Genomic DNA, 14,111 nt, shown 5'->3' with positions numbered 1-14,111 from the left:
TTCTCCAGGGGATCTTCCTGACCCAGGGATTGAACTTGCGTCTCCTGCATCATGGGCAAACCCCCTTTCTTTACCGTCTGAGCCAGCTGGGAAGCCTCATGTTATAATGCATGCACACATGCGTGCTAAGTTGCTTCAGTTGTGTCCAACTCTTTGAGACCCTGTCCATCCCCATGAGATTGGGCATTTGTGCAATGGACACTCTGACTTACCAAGTAAGGCAGCAACTTCATATGCCTTCTTCTGTTCGATGGTCTCATAATTGAGAGCTTCAAAAAATATATCCAAAACGAGGATGTTTTCTCTGCAGGGGAAACGTTCAGTGTCACACGTGGTGAGAATCATCAGGATCCACAGGGATCATATCATACGATTTTCCCATGGACAGAAAGGGAAACAGAGGCCCAGGGAAGTGAGACAACGGGCTCAAAGTTAGAGCCGGTTAGCCACAGAGCTGGAGTTTGAACCTGGAAGTCGTGATTCCCAGCCCACTGCTCTTCATGGGCCTGGAGGGGTATGCTAGCTCTCTCCCCTTGGCCCCTTATCACTAACCCACCCTCTCTCTGCCCCCTTTTCCAGGAGTCCTGCCCCAGGCCTCCAGGTCTCTATGCCCCAGATGGTCTGCCTGGGTCCTTATGTGCAAGTGAGCTCAGAACTCACTTAACAAGGCTTGCTTGCCTGCCCCCAACTTACCTCCCCTGCCCACCCTGGGGAGGCCCTCAGTTCTTACTGAGATTGATGACAAGCTTCTTCTGGTGGGGGCCCTACCCCAGCATCACCAAGTTAGCTGCAGGAGCCAGGGATCTGGCTGTGGGGTTTTCTGGCAGAAGCACCTTGATTCCCTTCTGCTCTTTGGGGCACTTGTATTCATGAGAAACATCTTGGTGAGAGAAGCCATTACCGTCAGCAGAATGTTTGCAGCTGCAGGGCCTGGCCCCTCCTCTATCGATAGTTACCCTGATTCTTTGATGCTGCTCACTAATGCTCTTAGTGTCTCTTGCCCTCAAGGGGCACACACCGTCCCAGGATGAGAACTGGTGACTGTGTGGGAGGGAGAGGCTGGAGGAGGGTTGAAATTAACACCCTGCATCCATCATGTGCCTTGGGGGCCAGAGGAGCTCATGTGAACTAAGGTGGGGTGGCAGTCAGGTTTGTAGACCTGATGGGGGCGGGGGTGGGAGCGAGAGGAGCCCTCTCCACCCGGGGCTCACCCAGGAGCTATCCACCATCTCTTGCCTGGTTTATGACAACTGCCTTCCACCAGGCTCCCTTCTGCCCATCTGTCTGCTCATCCATCCTCCTAACCAGGTCTTCTAAAACCTCTAGACTAACCCACATAACACAGAATTAGCATCCAGTGCTTCGGTCAGCCAGGCTGCCTTTAAAATGCTCAATGGTCACAGATGGCCAGTGGCCACCACATAGGACATCATGGAGATAGAACATTTCTAGAAGGTTCTACCATAGAACACGTGGTCTAAAATGCAGATGAGACCCTATCACTTGCCTACCTGAAGCTCTTCTGTGGCTCCCTACCCTCTTAGGATCAAATCTACTCCCTGACTCCCACCCCTGCCCAGCTCAGCCTATAAGACCCACATCCACCTCCCCCGGCTTCCTTTTGCTGTACTCTTGTGACACCCTCTTCTCCTGTGTCTTCCTTTCATTTATTTTGTTCAAAGATTATTTTTTTGAGCATCAACTCTGTGCCAGACACTCCACAGCAGAGAACAAAAAAGAAAGGTTCGTGCCCTCAAGAGGCAGGCAGGTAATTGAAGGAAACAGCCACGTGAATATTGAATTACACACAGTGGCGAGTATTATAAAGGAACACACTTGAGTGTTTCAAGAGAAGAATGACAGGAGGGGGCCTAAATTATTGGTCCAAAGACATGACATTTAAATGGAGACCTGCGAACCGAGGAACCAGTTGGGTGAAGAGTGAGAGGAAAAGCATTCTAGGCAGAGGGAACAGAATATGCAAACTCTGCCTGGAAGACTCTTCTGCATCCTGTTAAAACACCTCTGAAACTTTCCTTGACAGCACCCCTCTGCAGGGTACGGCCAACAACCTCTCTTATTATATGCACCAGCCTGGACAGCTTTCAATGTTGTATTTGTCTCTCTGCGGGTCTGTAAGCTCCTGAAAGATGGCGCTGCCTCTTAACATGCTTTGTCTTCATACTCTGAGTCTGAGCACAGAACTTGGCCAAGAGCAGGTGCTCAATTAACGTCTGCCAGATGGAACTAACTGCTTACCTTTGTCCTCTTCCTTGACTGTCCCCCCTCCTCCCCATTTTTTCCTGGTCCCTCCTCCCCCCACCCCTCTCCACCATGTCCACTTAGCTTACGAGATATATTTTTCTGATTTGTTAAATTTCTTCTCGAGGTACTTGGCTGATGTCTTGCTGGGGATCTTCACCATGGAGAGCTCTTTGTTGTAGCGGGTCAGGTTGCAGGGGGTCCTGCAGAGACAGTAATTACTGTCCTTTTCTGCCAGCAGACCTGCAGGGGAGAGGGAGGCAGGGCTGAGTGGAGTGCAGGGGACTGGGACCTCTGGGCCCAGAGTAGCCGGGTCCCAGGTTCCTGCAGCAGAGAAGAGGAGGAGGTGCCCTCTGTGTGAATGAAGGGTGAGGGGCTGTGGAGAGAAGTGGGGCTGGGCGTTTGCTGGAGGTTGATGGGGGTATGAGCGGTCATAAAAGTGCCCACTGTTTCTATGTTACTCTCTTTTAAAAAAAATAACTCTTTTAATGTACTTGTCAACTAACTCTATTATCTGAATAATTTCTGCATCCATTTCAGCTGAGTTTTTAAATTTAATATTTATTTACTTATTATTTTTGGCTCTGCTGGGTCTTCGTTGCTACACGTGGGCTTTTCTCTAGTTGTGGCGAGCAGGGGCTTCTCTCTGGTTCTCAGTGGGGTGGCTTCTTTTGTTGTGGATCACGGGCTCTAGGGCAAATGGGCTTCGTTAGTTATGGCACACGGGGGCTTAGTTGCTCCTCGGCATGTGGACCAGGGATTGAACCCGAGTCCTCCGCACTGGCAGGTGGATTCTTCACCACTGGACCCCCGGGGAAGTCCTTTCTCTGTTACTCTTGGTTCTGTGTTCCTCCTGCTTCCTTTACTGTTAGGTTAACTTTTGTGAGTATGGGCACCACTTTGGAAGCAGGGGCTCCAAGGGAGTCCTGGACCTTTGACCATCCCAGGGCTGTCTTCTCTGCTCTCAGCTTCAGATCTCATCTGCAAAGGGGGCTGTTCATCACAGGCAAGTGTGGGAGGCCACTGCATCTGAACCCCTAGGCTCCGTGGTTTTCCCTTGGGGGGCTCCATAGCCAGCACCCACCGCCTCTGCCAGCTGGTTGAGGACACAGAGTGAGTCTTTGTGTTCACCGGAAGTCCCTCTTTCCAACCAGCCCTCCTGGAGGCATCTGGACATGCGAGTCCAGAACTACTCGACTTAGATCCAGCAAGTACAACTGCTGAACAAACTTGAGTCCGGATGACTTAAATACCCACTGCTTGTCTTGCTTGTAAATCATTTCCCAGATCCCGGAGAGGCGGGCGTGTGGAGTGGGTCACGCTCTGGGGTTGCAGCTTGTTGGTGTGATCCCCGTCACTGGAAGGTTCCTGGGGTGGGAAGTGGGGTGGGCCAACAAACCCCCAGGAGCAGAGGCCGTGGTGGGGGTGCTCCTGCCTCCCCTGTGTCCCTGAGCAATGCACACTGGGCCTCACCCCTCTGCCTGACCTCACCTCTCCTGGCTCAAGGGAACAATGCAGAGAGGACAGCTTGGGAATAACCTCCAGGGTGTGTGCCAGGAGGTATCGCCAAGCTCCTTTGGCGCCCACTCGGTGCCCACTGTCCATCCTCTCTCCATCTCTGCCTGCTCCTCTGCATTCCTCAGTGCTCTCTGCGGCCCCAAAACTCACTCCTTCTCTGTCCCCACCTCTCTGCCTCCTTTCTCTCCTTACTTGGGTTTCCACCCTCATCACTAGCATCAGTTCCCTCGCCCACCCTTCTCTCCTTCCTCCTCTCCACCTCCCTCTCCTGTCCCTGCCGGGATGCCACCCTGTCCAGCCTCTTTCCCCCTCACCCTTCCCTATTTCCCTTTCCCACACCTGGAAGGGCTCCAAGGTCTCAATCGCAGCCCCCACCCCCATCATTCCACTGGGCCCCTGGTACTGACCTAGGGCAGGCTCTGCACACTCCTTGTGCTGCTCAGGGGTACAGAAAGGGGCATCCCCTGCAAAGAAGAAAGACAGGGAGAGGTACTCAGGCAGCAACCCCTCCCCTCCTTGGGCCGGGGGAAGGGATTGCATCGGGGTACTCGGGAAGGGTCGCAGTTCACCAGTGGACAGTCAGAAGGCAGCTGTCAATCAGGACTGCCAGGGGATAGTGGGGGACCAGAAGACTGGGCTCTGATCCTCTCTGTGATAACAGGAGCCATCTAGCTAATTTCCCCCAGGTCGGACAGCCTGGTTCATACAGGTGAAAGGAAAGTGTTGACATAGGGAGGCAGTGGCAAGTATCTACTAAGCGCTGGGCATGCATTGTCCCCTTTAACCCACTTAGGTACCTTTGGAAATAGGAACTACAGTGTCTGTTTTATTGATGAGAGAATTGAGGTTTAAGTGTCCTGCTCTCCCAGGCCTGCAGTGATGGCGGTGGGCTTGGAGCCCAGGTCTGTGTGCTCCCGAGCCCAGGGCTCTTTCCATCACAGCATGCTGCCGTAGGTGAGGAAGGCTGCTTGGTCAGCCTCCTCTTTGCTGTGCCCTTCATTCCACATTATAACTGAGATGCCAGTAACAGTGTCATGTGGGGAGCGATTAAAATCTCTCCTGCCTGCTTGGGCTCAGGTTCCATGGGGAAACCTCACTGGCCGGTGACGCAGTCTGAGCATCAGGCCGGTAGCGTGTTTGTTGTTTAGTCTCTCGGTTGTGTCTGACTCTTTGTGATCCTGTGGACTGTAGTCTGCCAGGCTTCTCTGTCCATGGAATTCTCCAGGCAAGACTACTGGAATTGGTTGCCATTTCCTTTTCCAGGTGACCTTCCCAATCCAGGGAGTGAACCCGCATCTCTGGCACTGGCAGGCAGAATCTTTACCACCGAGCCACAGGGATGCCCAGATAGCATTTACCAGTGCTCGATTCTCTCTGGTCTCTGTAGAAATCCAGAAACTTTGTTTTTTCTTTTCGCACATGCTAAAGTCAAAGCCAACTCATTGGAAAAGACCCTGATGCTGGGAAAGGTTGAAGGCAAAAGGAGAAGGGGACGGCAGAGGATGAGAGGGTTGGATGGCATCACCGACTTGATGGGCATGAACTCAGGTGAACTCTGGAAGATGGTGAGGGACAAGAGAGGCCTGGTGTGCTGCAGTCCATGGGGTCGCAAAAAGTCAGACACAACTTAGCAACTGAACAACAACAAATGTCAAAGTTCACCACAATATCCTCCTCTTATTTTTTCCCTAAACACTTTTTTTCCCCAAGAGCTGAAGAACTGAAATGGTTCCTCTTTTCTAATAATAAGAATGTAACTGATATGTTTCTCTTTTTGTTTTGTCTTCTATTCCATTCTGTCTTTGCCTGCTTCTCAGAGGCAATTTTAAAGATTGATAATCCTAAATTTAGATTACTAGAGAAATTACTGATTCCTAATGCAATCGTTCAGAATTTAGCTCTAAGGATGTTCATTTCAGCATTGGTTATGACAGAAAACAATTGGTAATGAGCGAAATGTCCAAGGTCAGGATTTAGTTAGATAAACTTAAAGTATGATATAATCATGAAACAATAGCCATGAAATACAATAGTAAAGTTCCCTGCACATAGTAGGTCTTCAGTCAGCAGTACTCTCAATTCCCTTTCCCCATGTGTTAACACAGTCACCACTGACATTTGCAATTGACAAAGCATTTTTTTTTTGGCTGCACTCTGGGATCTTAGTTCCCTGACCAGAGATCAAAGCCAGGCCCCCTTGCACTGGAAGCTCAGAATCCTAACCACTGGGCCTCCAGGGGATTCCCAACAAAGCATTTTTATATCTTAGCTTAATTTTACCCTCACAGCAAACGTTTGTGTTTTAAAGACGATGGAGGTAAGAACAGAGACGTTTAGTAACTTGTGCCAGGTCACACAGTAGTCATGTGGCGGGAGCTGAGTTGGAAGCCAAGGCCACTGATTGTAGCCTCAATCAAGCTCTTCCTGCCCCAGTCAGCACCAACCCCTGCTAGCTGTGACAAGCCGACTGCCTCTAGTGATGGCTATGTGCATTGTTAGTCTGACAACAGAAATGTCAGGACACACGCGTTCATTTGCTGGCTGATGGACTCTTGCCCCACTTGAAAGAGTGCCAGACATTTGTATGCAAGAAGGGAAATACCTGGAGGAAAGCAATAAACATCTGGGTGTCTGAATGTGTACCACACCAGGATGGGAGAATTGTAAGCATCTGGATATGTGGTCACTAAGCTCTAGGAGGGAAGAAGAGCAAGCAGCTAGCAAACGTATTGAACACTGGGAGGAATGCTCTCCAAGCTTCTGTCCACTCTGGAGACCAGGAATATTGCCTTGGTTGCCAGACTGGATGTTCCCACCTGCCCCCGAAATGTCTGCACATCAAATAACCGTCTTCCCAGAACAGCATCCCTTGGCATCCTTGTGGAGCGGGTGAAGAGTGTCCCATCGGGTGAGAAATGCAAAGAAGGTCGCAAGCGGTCCCGGGTGCCCTGTGGCCGCCCTCCCCCGGCACTGACCTGGCATGTGGACCATGCGACAGTTGCAGTTCTCCACGATGTAGCGGGTCTCACAGTCGATCCTACAGGCGGTGATGCTGTAAACAGGGAAGAAGTCGAGCCCCATCTCGGAGGACCGGCACTCGCCCCACGGCGGGGGCAGGTATGTGAGCTGCAAGACAGGAAGCAGGGGTCAGCAGTCAGCCCTGGAGCTTCAGCTGCAACACATCCAGTGGCACATTCAGTGGAACACATCCTTCATTCACTTATGCAATTAATAAACAATTAATTGATCAACTACTGCGTGACAGCCTAAACTGCAAGGACCTCCCAGGCCTTCAACATCTGGCTCCAAAACCAGTTTTCCTATCTTATCTTTTATAACCTTCCCTATAAATGCTGATCTTCTCAAAGTCTTTTATCCCAGCTGCATCTTCCCACGTCCACAATTTGTTGTCTTGCATTTCTCCACAGCAGAGAAGTGGGATAAGGGCTCTGTGGGTCCCTCCCTCCTTTCTAGGGTTTTTCTCCCCATTTTTTAGCTTTTCTGGCAACCCTGAACTCTGGCTTGAGACTTTTTAACTCCATTATGACTGCTTTCTGCTTGAGCTATATCTATAATATTTCCTTAGAAGTTGATGTGTTCTGAAAGGAGCGATCCGATAAATATTGATAAATGTGTGTTTCATCCAGGGTGGTTCCCTTCCTTCAAGGTCTGTATAAACATTCCAGTTCCTCCCTGTTTTTAGTCTCCCTCCCATAAAGTAGTACTTTTGAAATCTTTTGCCTAGAGTTTATAACTGTTAGTTCCAGGAGGGTTAGTTAGCCTTGTAAAAGTTGCTCCACCGTAACTGAGAACCAAAAATCTCTTTATATTTTATTTTAAGGCTTTCAGGATTCCTTTGAGGGAGATGTTCCTGTTATAATTTTATTTGGGAGGAAACTGAGTATAAGACAGGTTAATAGGGACTTCCCCGGCACTCCAGTGGTTAACATTCCACGCTTCCACTGCAGTAGGTGTGGTTCAATTCCTGGCCAGGGAACTAAGATCCTGCATGACGCACGGCATGGTCAAGTAAATAAATAAAAGAAAAAATAAAAAGAAAGGTTAAGTAGCCTGTCCAAGGTCATGCACAAAGTCACTGGCAGAGTCAGCATGTGGACCCAGGATTCTCTGACTTCAACCTTGCTTGTATATGTACTATTACATTGTCTCTGTGTCTCTATAGGAAATTGACACAAGAGAGAGAGAAAAACACTCCAGAGAGGACCTTTCAGAGCTTTTCTCTTTTGTTTTTTCCTACAGCTCATTTCTTCTTTCTTTCCCCTGAAGGTTTGCATTACTCTCTCATCTTTCTTTGGAATTCATGAGCAGACCAGGATTTTGCAGATTTCCTGAACAACTTTGGATAAGTCACTGCTCTCCTCTGGACCTCAGCTTCCCCATCTGTAAATTGGGAGGGTTGACGAGTAGGTTTGATAGTGTATGATTAGGATGGACTGGGTCCCCAAGTTGCTCACTATTGGATCCATAAGCACACAAACTGGATTTGGGAAGAATTCATAATGACTTTTGACAAGACTGGAGGTCTAAAATGATGTAAAATCATTTTGGGAGAGACTCATTTATTTTTCCTCTAAAACGGTTTCCCACAGTGGATGAACCTAGAATGTAGCAGGTGAAGCTCTGTGGATGGGCCACCGTTTGTTCAGGGTTAGTCACCCCCGCCCTTTTTTAATGCAAAGGTCATGATCCAGACCTGGGGCTTCCCAGGTGGCACCAGTAGTCAAGAATCCTCTTGCCAATGCAGAAGATGCAAGAGACTCGGGTTTGATCCTTGGGTGGGGAAGATCCCCTGGAGTAGGAAATGGCAACCCACTCCAATAGTCTTTCCTGGAGAATTCCACGGAGAGAGGAGCCTGGCGGGCTACAGTCCACGGGGTTGCAGAGAGTTGGACATGACTGAGCACGCATGCACGCGTGATCCAGATACTGTGGCTTCCCTGCAGGGGCTGGTTTATCGTTCGTCCCATCAGCTTTTCTGAAGCCTCCCACAGCAGCAGCTGGAAAATTGCAGTGTGAACAGCATCAACTCTTGCTTTCCAACGGGTGTCTGAAAGTGGGTTGGACTATTTATCCTGGGTAAGCAATGCCTCAGGGGGACCCTGAAGCACTGTCTTCAAATATCTGAAGGGCTGTCTCCGGGAAGAAGAATTAGATTTGTTTCTTGGAATCCCCAGGGAAAGACAGACACAAGAACAGGTGTACTGAGGGAAGTGGGGAGGGCGATCACATTGATTGATGTTGCAGACACGGCGGTAGGCACAGCCCCTGCCTTCCCTTCTTTAACGCTGAAGAAGGATACACTCTGTCTCAACTTTGCAACCTACTCTTATGATTCAATAATAAAATCACTCTCTTGAGGGTGAGCTCCCCATCATGAAGGGTGTGCAAGCAGAAACCATACAACTACCTGGCTGGGATGGGAAGAGAGAGACTCAAGCATTGCAGGTACCATTGGGGATTCAAAAATCTCTTAAGCCCTTATGCCTAGCCATAGACCCTACGTCTATAATTTTAAATTTTTATTTATTTTTAAACTTTTTATTTTGTATTGGCGTATAACAGATCAACAGCATTGTGACAATTTCAAGTGCACAGCAAAAGGACTCAGCCGTACATACACAGTCTCCCTCAAACTCCTCTCCCATGCTGGTTGCCGCATAATATTGAACAGAGTTCCCTGTGCTATACCATAAGACCTTGTTGGTTAATCATTTTAAATCTAGCAGTGTGTACATGTCCATCTCAAACTCCCTAAGTATCCCTTCCCCTGTGGTAACCATAAGATCATTCTCTAAGTCTGTGAGTCTGTTTCTACATCTATAATTTTAATCTGAAAATCAGAGACAGTGGAACAAGTCAGACAGAACCTCGAATCCCACTGTTTCATGGACTAGCTCTGTGACTTTGAATAAGTGATGAAACCCCCATTCTCCAGGCCCAGATTTTAGCCTCCTCATCGGTCTAAATGAGATAAATGCCCAGCAGCTAGTCGGTCCCCTGAGACTTGGTTCCTATCTTCTTCCCCCTAACAAATGTCTTCATGCTTTTCTGCCCTTTCGTTCCTTCAACAAATAGACCAGCCCCACCTCTGCTGTCCTTACAATCTGGTTTTACAGACCAGAAAATCTCCATCCTTTTTTGGCTCAAGTGATTTTGTGTTGGGTTTATTATGATACAGACTCCTGTCAATGCAGACATCCAAGTCGAGATGGTACTCAGACAGCTATTCTAGGGGTCTGAAGCTGGGGACGGAGATCTGGGGTGGAGATGTAAATGGGGGGAGGGTTCTGGTGGACCTTGAAGCTGTTGGGCGGATGAGCCAGCTCAGGGATAGAGGAGAGATGCTCAGGATTGAGTCTTAAAGTGTTCCTGCCTTTACTTGACAACTCATCCATCCTTAGCTTCCCCCCACCGCCGACCCCCATTATGCCATGGAACCAGTGGCTTTGCACAATTGCTTACATTTATGAGCTAAGCCAAGATCCCAGAACTTTTGTGATAGAATACCCTGGTGCTTGCCTGTCGTTGCTCCACTGTCTTGAGGCCTTTCTCCACAGACTTTTTCATTTTATAGAGAAACTGGTGTTTGCACCCTCCCTGTGCTGGGATAGCCTATGCTGTTCCTCAGCTGCTGGCTTCCCCAGCCTCTCCCAGCCCGCAGATTCTGAGGTGTGCCAGCAGGTGGCGCTGCAGTCAGCCTGGCTGCCCATAGTCAGAGATGCCTGGAGGGAGTCAGCCAGTGGCTCAGTCGAGTCCGACTTTTTGCAAACCCATGGGCTGCAGCCCCGAGGCTCCTCTGTCCAGGGGATTCTCCAGGCGAGAATACTGGAGTGGATTGCCATTTCCTTCTCCAGGGGATCTTCCCACCCCAGGGATTGAACCTGGGTCTCCTGCATGGTAGGCAGATTCTTTGTTTTCTGAGCCACCAGTTGACTTATTGGAAAAGACCCTGATGCTGGGAAGGATTGTGGGCAGGAGGAGAAGGGGACGACAGAGGATGAGATGGCTGGATGGCATCACCGACTCGATGGACATGAGTTTGAGTGAACTGCGGGAGTTGGTGATGGACAGGGAGGCCTGGTGCGCTGTGATTCATGGGGTTGCAAAGAGGTCGGACTGAACTGAGCGATTGAACTGAACTGAGCCACCAGTTGCTAAGCTCCGTTGGCCTTTTCCTTGTGTCTGCAACCCACACTCTAAGGCCTTGGCTACGATGCCCCTTTAGGGAGGACGCTGGGACAGTGATGAGACTGTATATTAATATGTTCCTCCTACTCCTGGAAAGGGTAGGAAAGACCAGAGGAGAGAGACAGGAAGAGGGAGACAAGAAGCGATGCCCACTGAGCTTAGCTGGCACCCACCCGACTCTTTTGTTGTGTCAGCCGCTTGGCCTTTTGATTTAGGCACTGGACACCATGATCACCTGGACCCAATCCTTTTAGACTCTGGAATTCTCTTGCCGGCTCCTTCCCAGGGCTGGCTTGGGGTCTTTGTTCTGAACTGCCTGGCTTCTACTTCTTCCTCGGTAACCCACCTGGCTGGGATCCTGGTTCCCTGTCCGCTGGGAGGACCCATCGTAGGAGCACGCGCTCTGTGCTCAGACCCAGCTGGATTGGAATCCTGACTCTGCCATTTGCTTAGTGGGGGACTTGCCCTTTCTGCATGAGAAACACCCTGAGATATTAACTACTTCAGAGGGACACTGTGGGTTTTGAACACAAGGTGTGTGTAAGCCAGCTGTCACCCTTGGCTGATGTCTTCCGGTCTCTGTTCTGGGTCATATGGATGGGATGCAAAACTCAGCCCCGCATTCATTTTCATGAAAGCCCGTTCTCCCAGGGTGTTAGATTATATGGAAGATGTCAGAGTTGGAGGAGGGTCTACATCAGAGCAAAGCCCCTTCTCCTTGCCTAAGCCTAACCCCTCTCCATGTTCCTCCTTCCCTTCCTTCTCTCCCTCCTGCTCTCCTCTCTCCTCATCTGCTTTGCCATCCTTTCCAGAAGCAGAACCCACATATTCTTAAGTAGCTGCATCATCCTGTGACATCTTGGTGCGTGGCAACATCCTCTCCTATGGAGTCTCAAGGAAACGCACTTTCCTCCCTGGGTGGAATTCTAAAGCCAAATGTTAAGATTTTTTTCTGCCTTGTTCTGTAATAAGAGGAAAACATCTCCAAGAGTGTCTGGTGAATAACAGATCTGAATAAACTGAAGATGTTGTTGGCATCTTATCTCCTTACCAGGGCTCTGTCTCACCTTGTACAGTGACCTGGCAACAGAGACCCCTGCCGTGCTTTGACCAGAAATGCAGAAACACACCCTGACGACTCGTGATGCACATGTATTTTCTGTTACTTCTGAAGTCTCTCTGGGATCTCTATCAACCTTTGATTAACTGGGAAGCTAGCTAGCACGCTGTGGTTTTGACCGTTTCTTCGTGATTGTGTAAGAAGTGAAATTAACAGGTAGCGTCGTGAGAGGAGCGTTGCTGGGGCTTCTAGGAAGAAGTGAAGCCCTGTTATTGGGTGCCGTCCATGTGTTAGGCTCTGTGCCGGCCCTTTGAGTTTTCTCATTTTATCTTCTCATCGAGCAGCAAGGTTGATATTGTTATCCCCATTAAACAGATGAAGAAACTGAGGCTCAGTCGGGTTATGCCCCATTTCCCTGGGTCACAGATTACATTGATTCCAGGTCTTTCAGACTGCAAAACTCCTGACTTTCAAAAGCCATAAAACTTTCCCTCCCTTCAAATCAAATATGACATGAACACCAATATAATAAACAAGCAAAGAAGAGCTGCTGTGGGTGCAGGTAGGGGATGGGGAGCCCAGAGTCTCATACTCAGTCTCCTGGCCCTTGCGGCGACCCCCAAGCATCTCGCAGGAATCCCAAGGCTTACAGTGCAGAGTTTGAACACCCCGTGAGGTTCCAGTGACTTACATGGTTCCTCAGGCAGGAGTGGTAACCTGTGAACCTCACTTTCCTGCTGCATAAAGCAAGGCATATGGACCAGAGAGCTGCTGAAACGCCTCCAGAATCTTCCAGGTTTTGAGCCTCTGTGTCTTATTTGATACAAACTGGGAGAAAGGGTGGGCAGAGGGTGGGCTGCTCTCAGATGATCAATCGAGTCTGAGTATTTGGCTCAGAAGGTGTTTTCTTCCCTTTGGGTGTTGGGGAAACTGATTAAGAAGAGGCCAGAGGGATCCTGGCTCAGAGCCGGTGGGAAGCTGTCACTCTGGGAATAACCGCCTTGAGAGTGAAGGGAAAAATCCCCTTTGTGAGTTCTTTTGCAGAGAACACAGTCGGCAGGAGTGTTCAGCTCACTCCTGCGGATGAAGAAGTGCTTGGCCAGAGGGGGCTGTCCTTGGGGTGCAGGGAAGAGGCGTCAGGGTACAGCTTGGGCTGCTAACAAAGGCTCAGAGGGGCTTTTGTGGCCCACCAGAGCCCAGCGGTCCAGCTCGGTCGAGCAAGCTCTTCATTAACTCCTACAATGTGGGCGCTGGGGCTAGACGGATGAGTACAACGGGGAACCTGCTCTCCGGGGCTCCCGTTTGCCACAGACCCCTCCTGCTACCACCTGAAGGCATGTTCCCAGATCCCTGAGACCTGTTCCCTTCCTCGTCCCCAAGCCCACACAGCTGGGGCCCAGCGGGAAGAGCATGGCACCCTCAGGGACCTGCTCTGTGCCCTCGGAACAGTCACCTAGCTACTCTGGGCCTTCTCTGCAAAACAGAGCTAATGTTCTGTGAGGAGCAGGGCTTCCCTGAGGGCAAAATGAGACAATAGGTGGGAAGAGCTTCGCTTGCAGTACTTCCTGAGTTTGTTGAGTCTTAGGTTTGGGAAGTGCTTATGAAAGTCCTTCATTTAAGGTGTCAGTAGGCGGCTGGTCCCACGTGCCTGTCCTAATAGGCATCTCGCCTCTCCAGCCACAGTCTTAGCTCTTCCTGATTCACTGGCTCTCAGGCCTCTAATACAGGGCCTGGCACACAGTGGGTGCTTGGTACTTAACTGGATGAATGAATGAGTGAATGAATGAATGAATCGCACCATCCTGCTTTCTCCCAGCCACAGTACAGAGGATGAGTGTGGGCGGCTGGAGAGCCAATCCAGCAGGAGCAGAGGATCCTTCATGTTGGTCCCTGCGAGCCCTACATTGAGGTGGGCTCAGCATCGAATCACATCTGAGTCCTGGGCTGAGGGCAGGTTTTCCTGTGTGACCCTGAGCCTGTCACTCAACCTCTCTGGGCCTCCCTGTTCCATCTGTTATGGGGCGATGCGTGTGTGCTCAGTCGTGTCCAACTCTAAGCGGCC

At 50.0% G+C, this 14,111-nt stretch overlaps 1 protein-coding gene across 2 annotated transcripts in view; it reads right to left on the bottom strand.

Moving 5' to 3' along the window:
• Window positions 1–14,111, bottom strand: part of ASIC2 (acid sensing ion channel subunit 2) — a 1,207,018-nt gene that overhangs the window by 10,319 nt on the left and 1,182,588 nt on the right. For both annotated transcript variants that reach the window (XM_027517981.1, XM_027517980.1), the window contains exons 4-7: window positions 6,756–6,906; window positions 4,188–4,244; window positions 2,352–2,505; window positions 213–304 (exon numbers count right to left, since the gene is read on the bottom strand). In XM_027517981.1, the coding sequence (XP_027373782.1) occupies window positions 213–304; window positions 2,352–2,505; window positions 4,188–4,244; window positions 6,756–6,906 (454 nt within the window). The remainder of the gene's footprint in view (window positions 1–212; window positions 305–2,351; window positions 2,506–4,187; window positions 4,245–6,755; window positions 6,907–14,111) is intronic.

This window comes from Bos indicus x Bos taurus, chromosome 19, assembly GCF_003369695.1.
Source record: "Bos indicus x Bos taurus breed Angus x Brahman F1 hybrid chromosome 19, Bos_hybrid_MaternalHap_v2.0, whole genome shotgun sequence".
In the NCBI taxonomy this organism is placed as follows: domain Eukaryota; kingdom Metazoa; phylum Chordata; class Mammalia; order Artiodactyla; family Bovidae; genus Bos; species Bos indicus x Bos taurus.
Note: the sequence above shows the minus strand (reverse complement) of the source record. Positions and strands in the feature narration are given on the sequence as shown.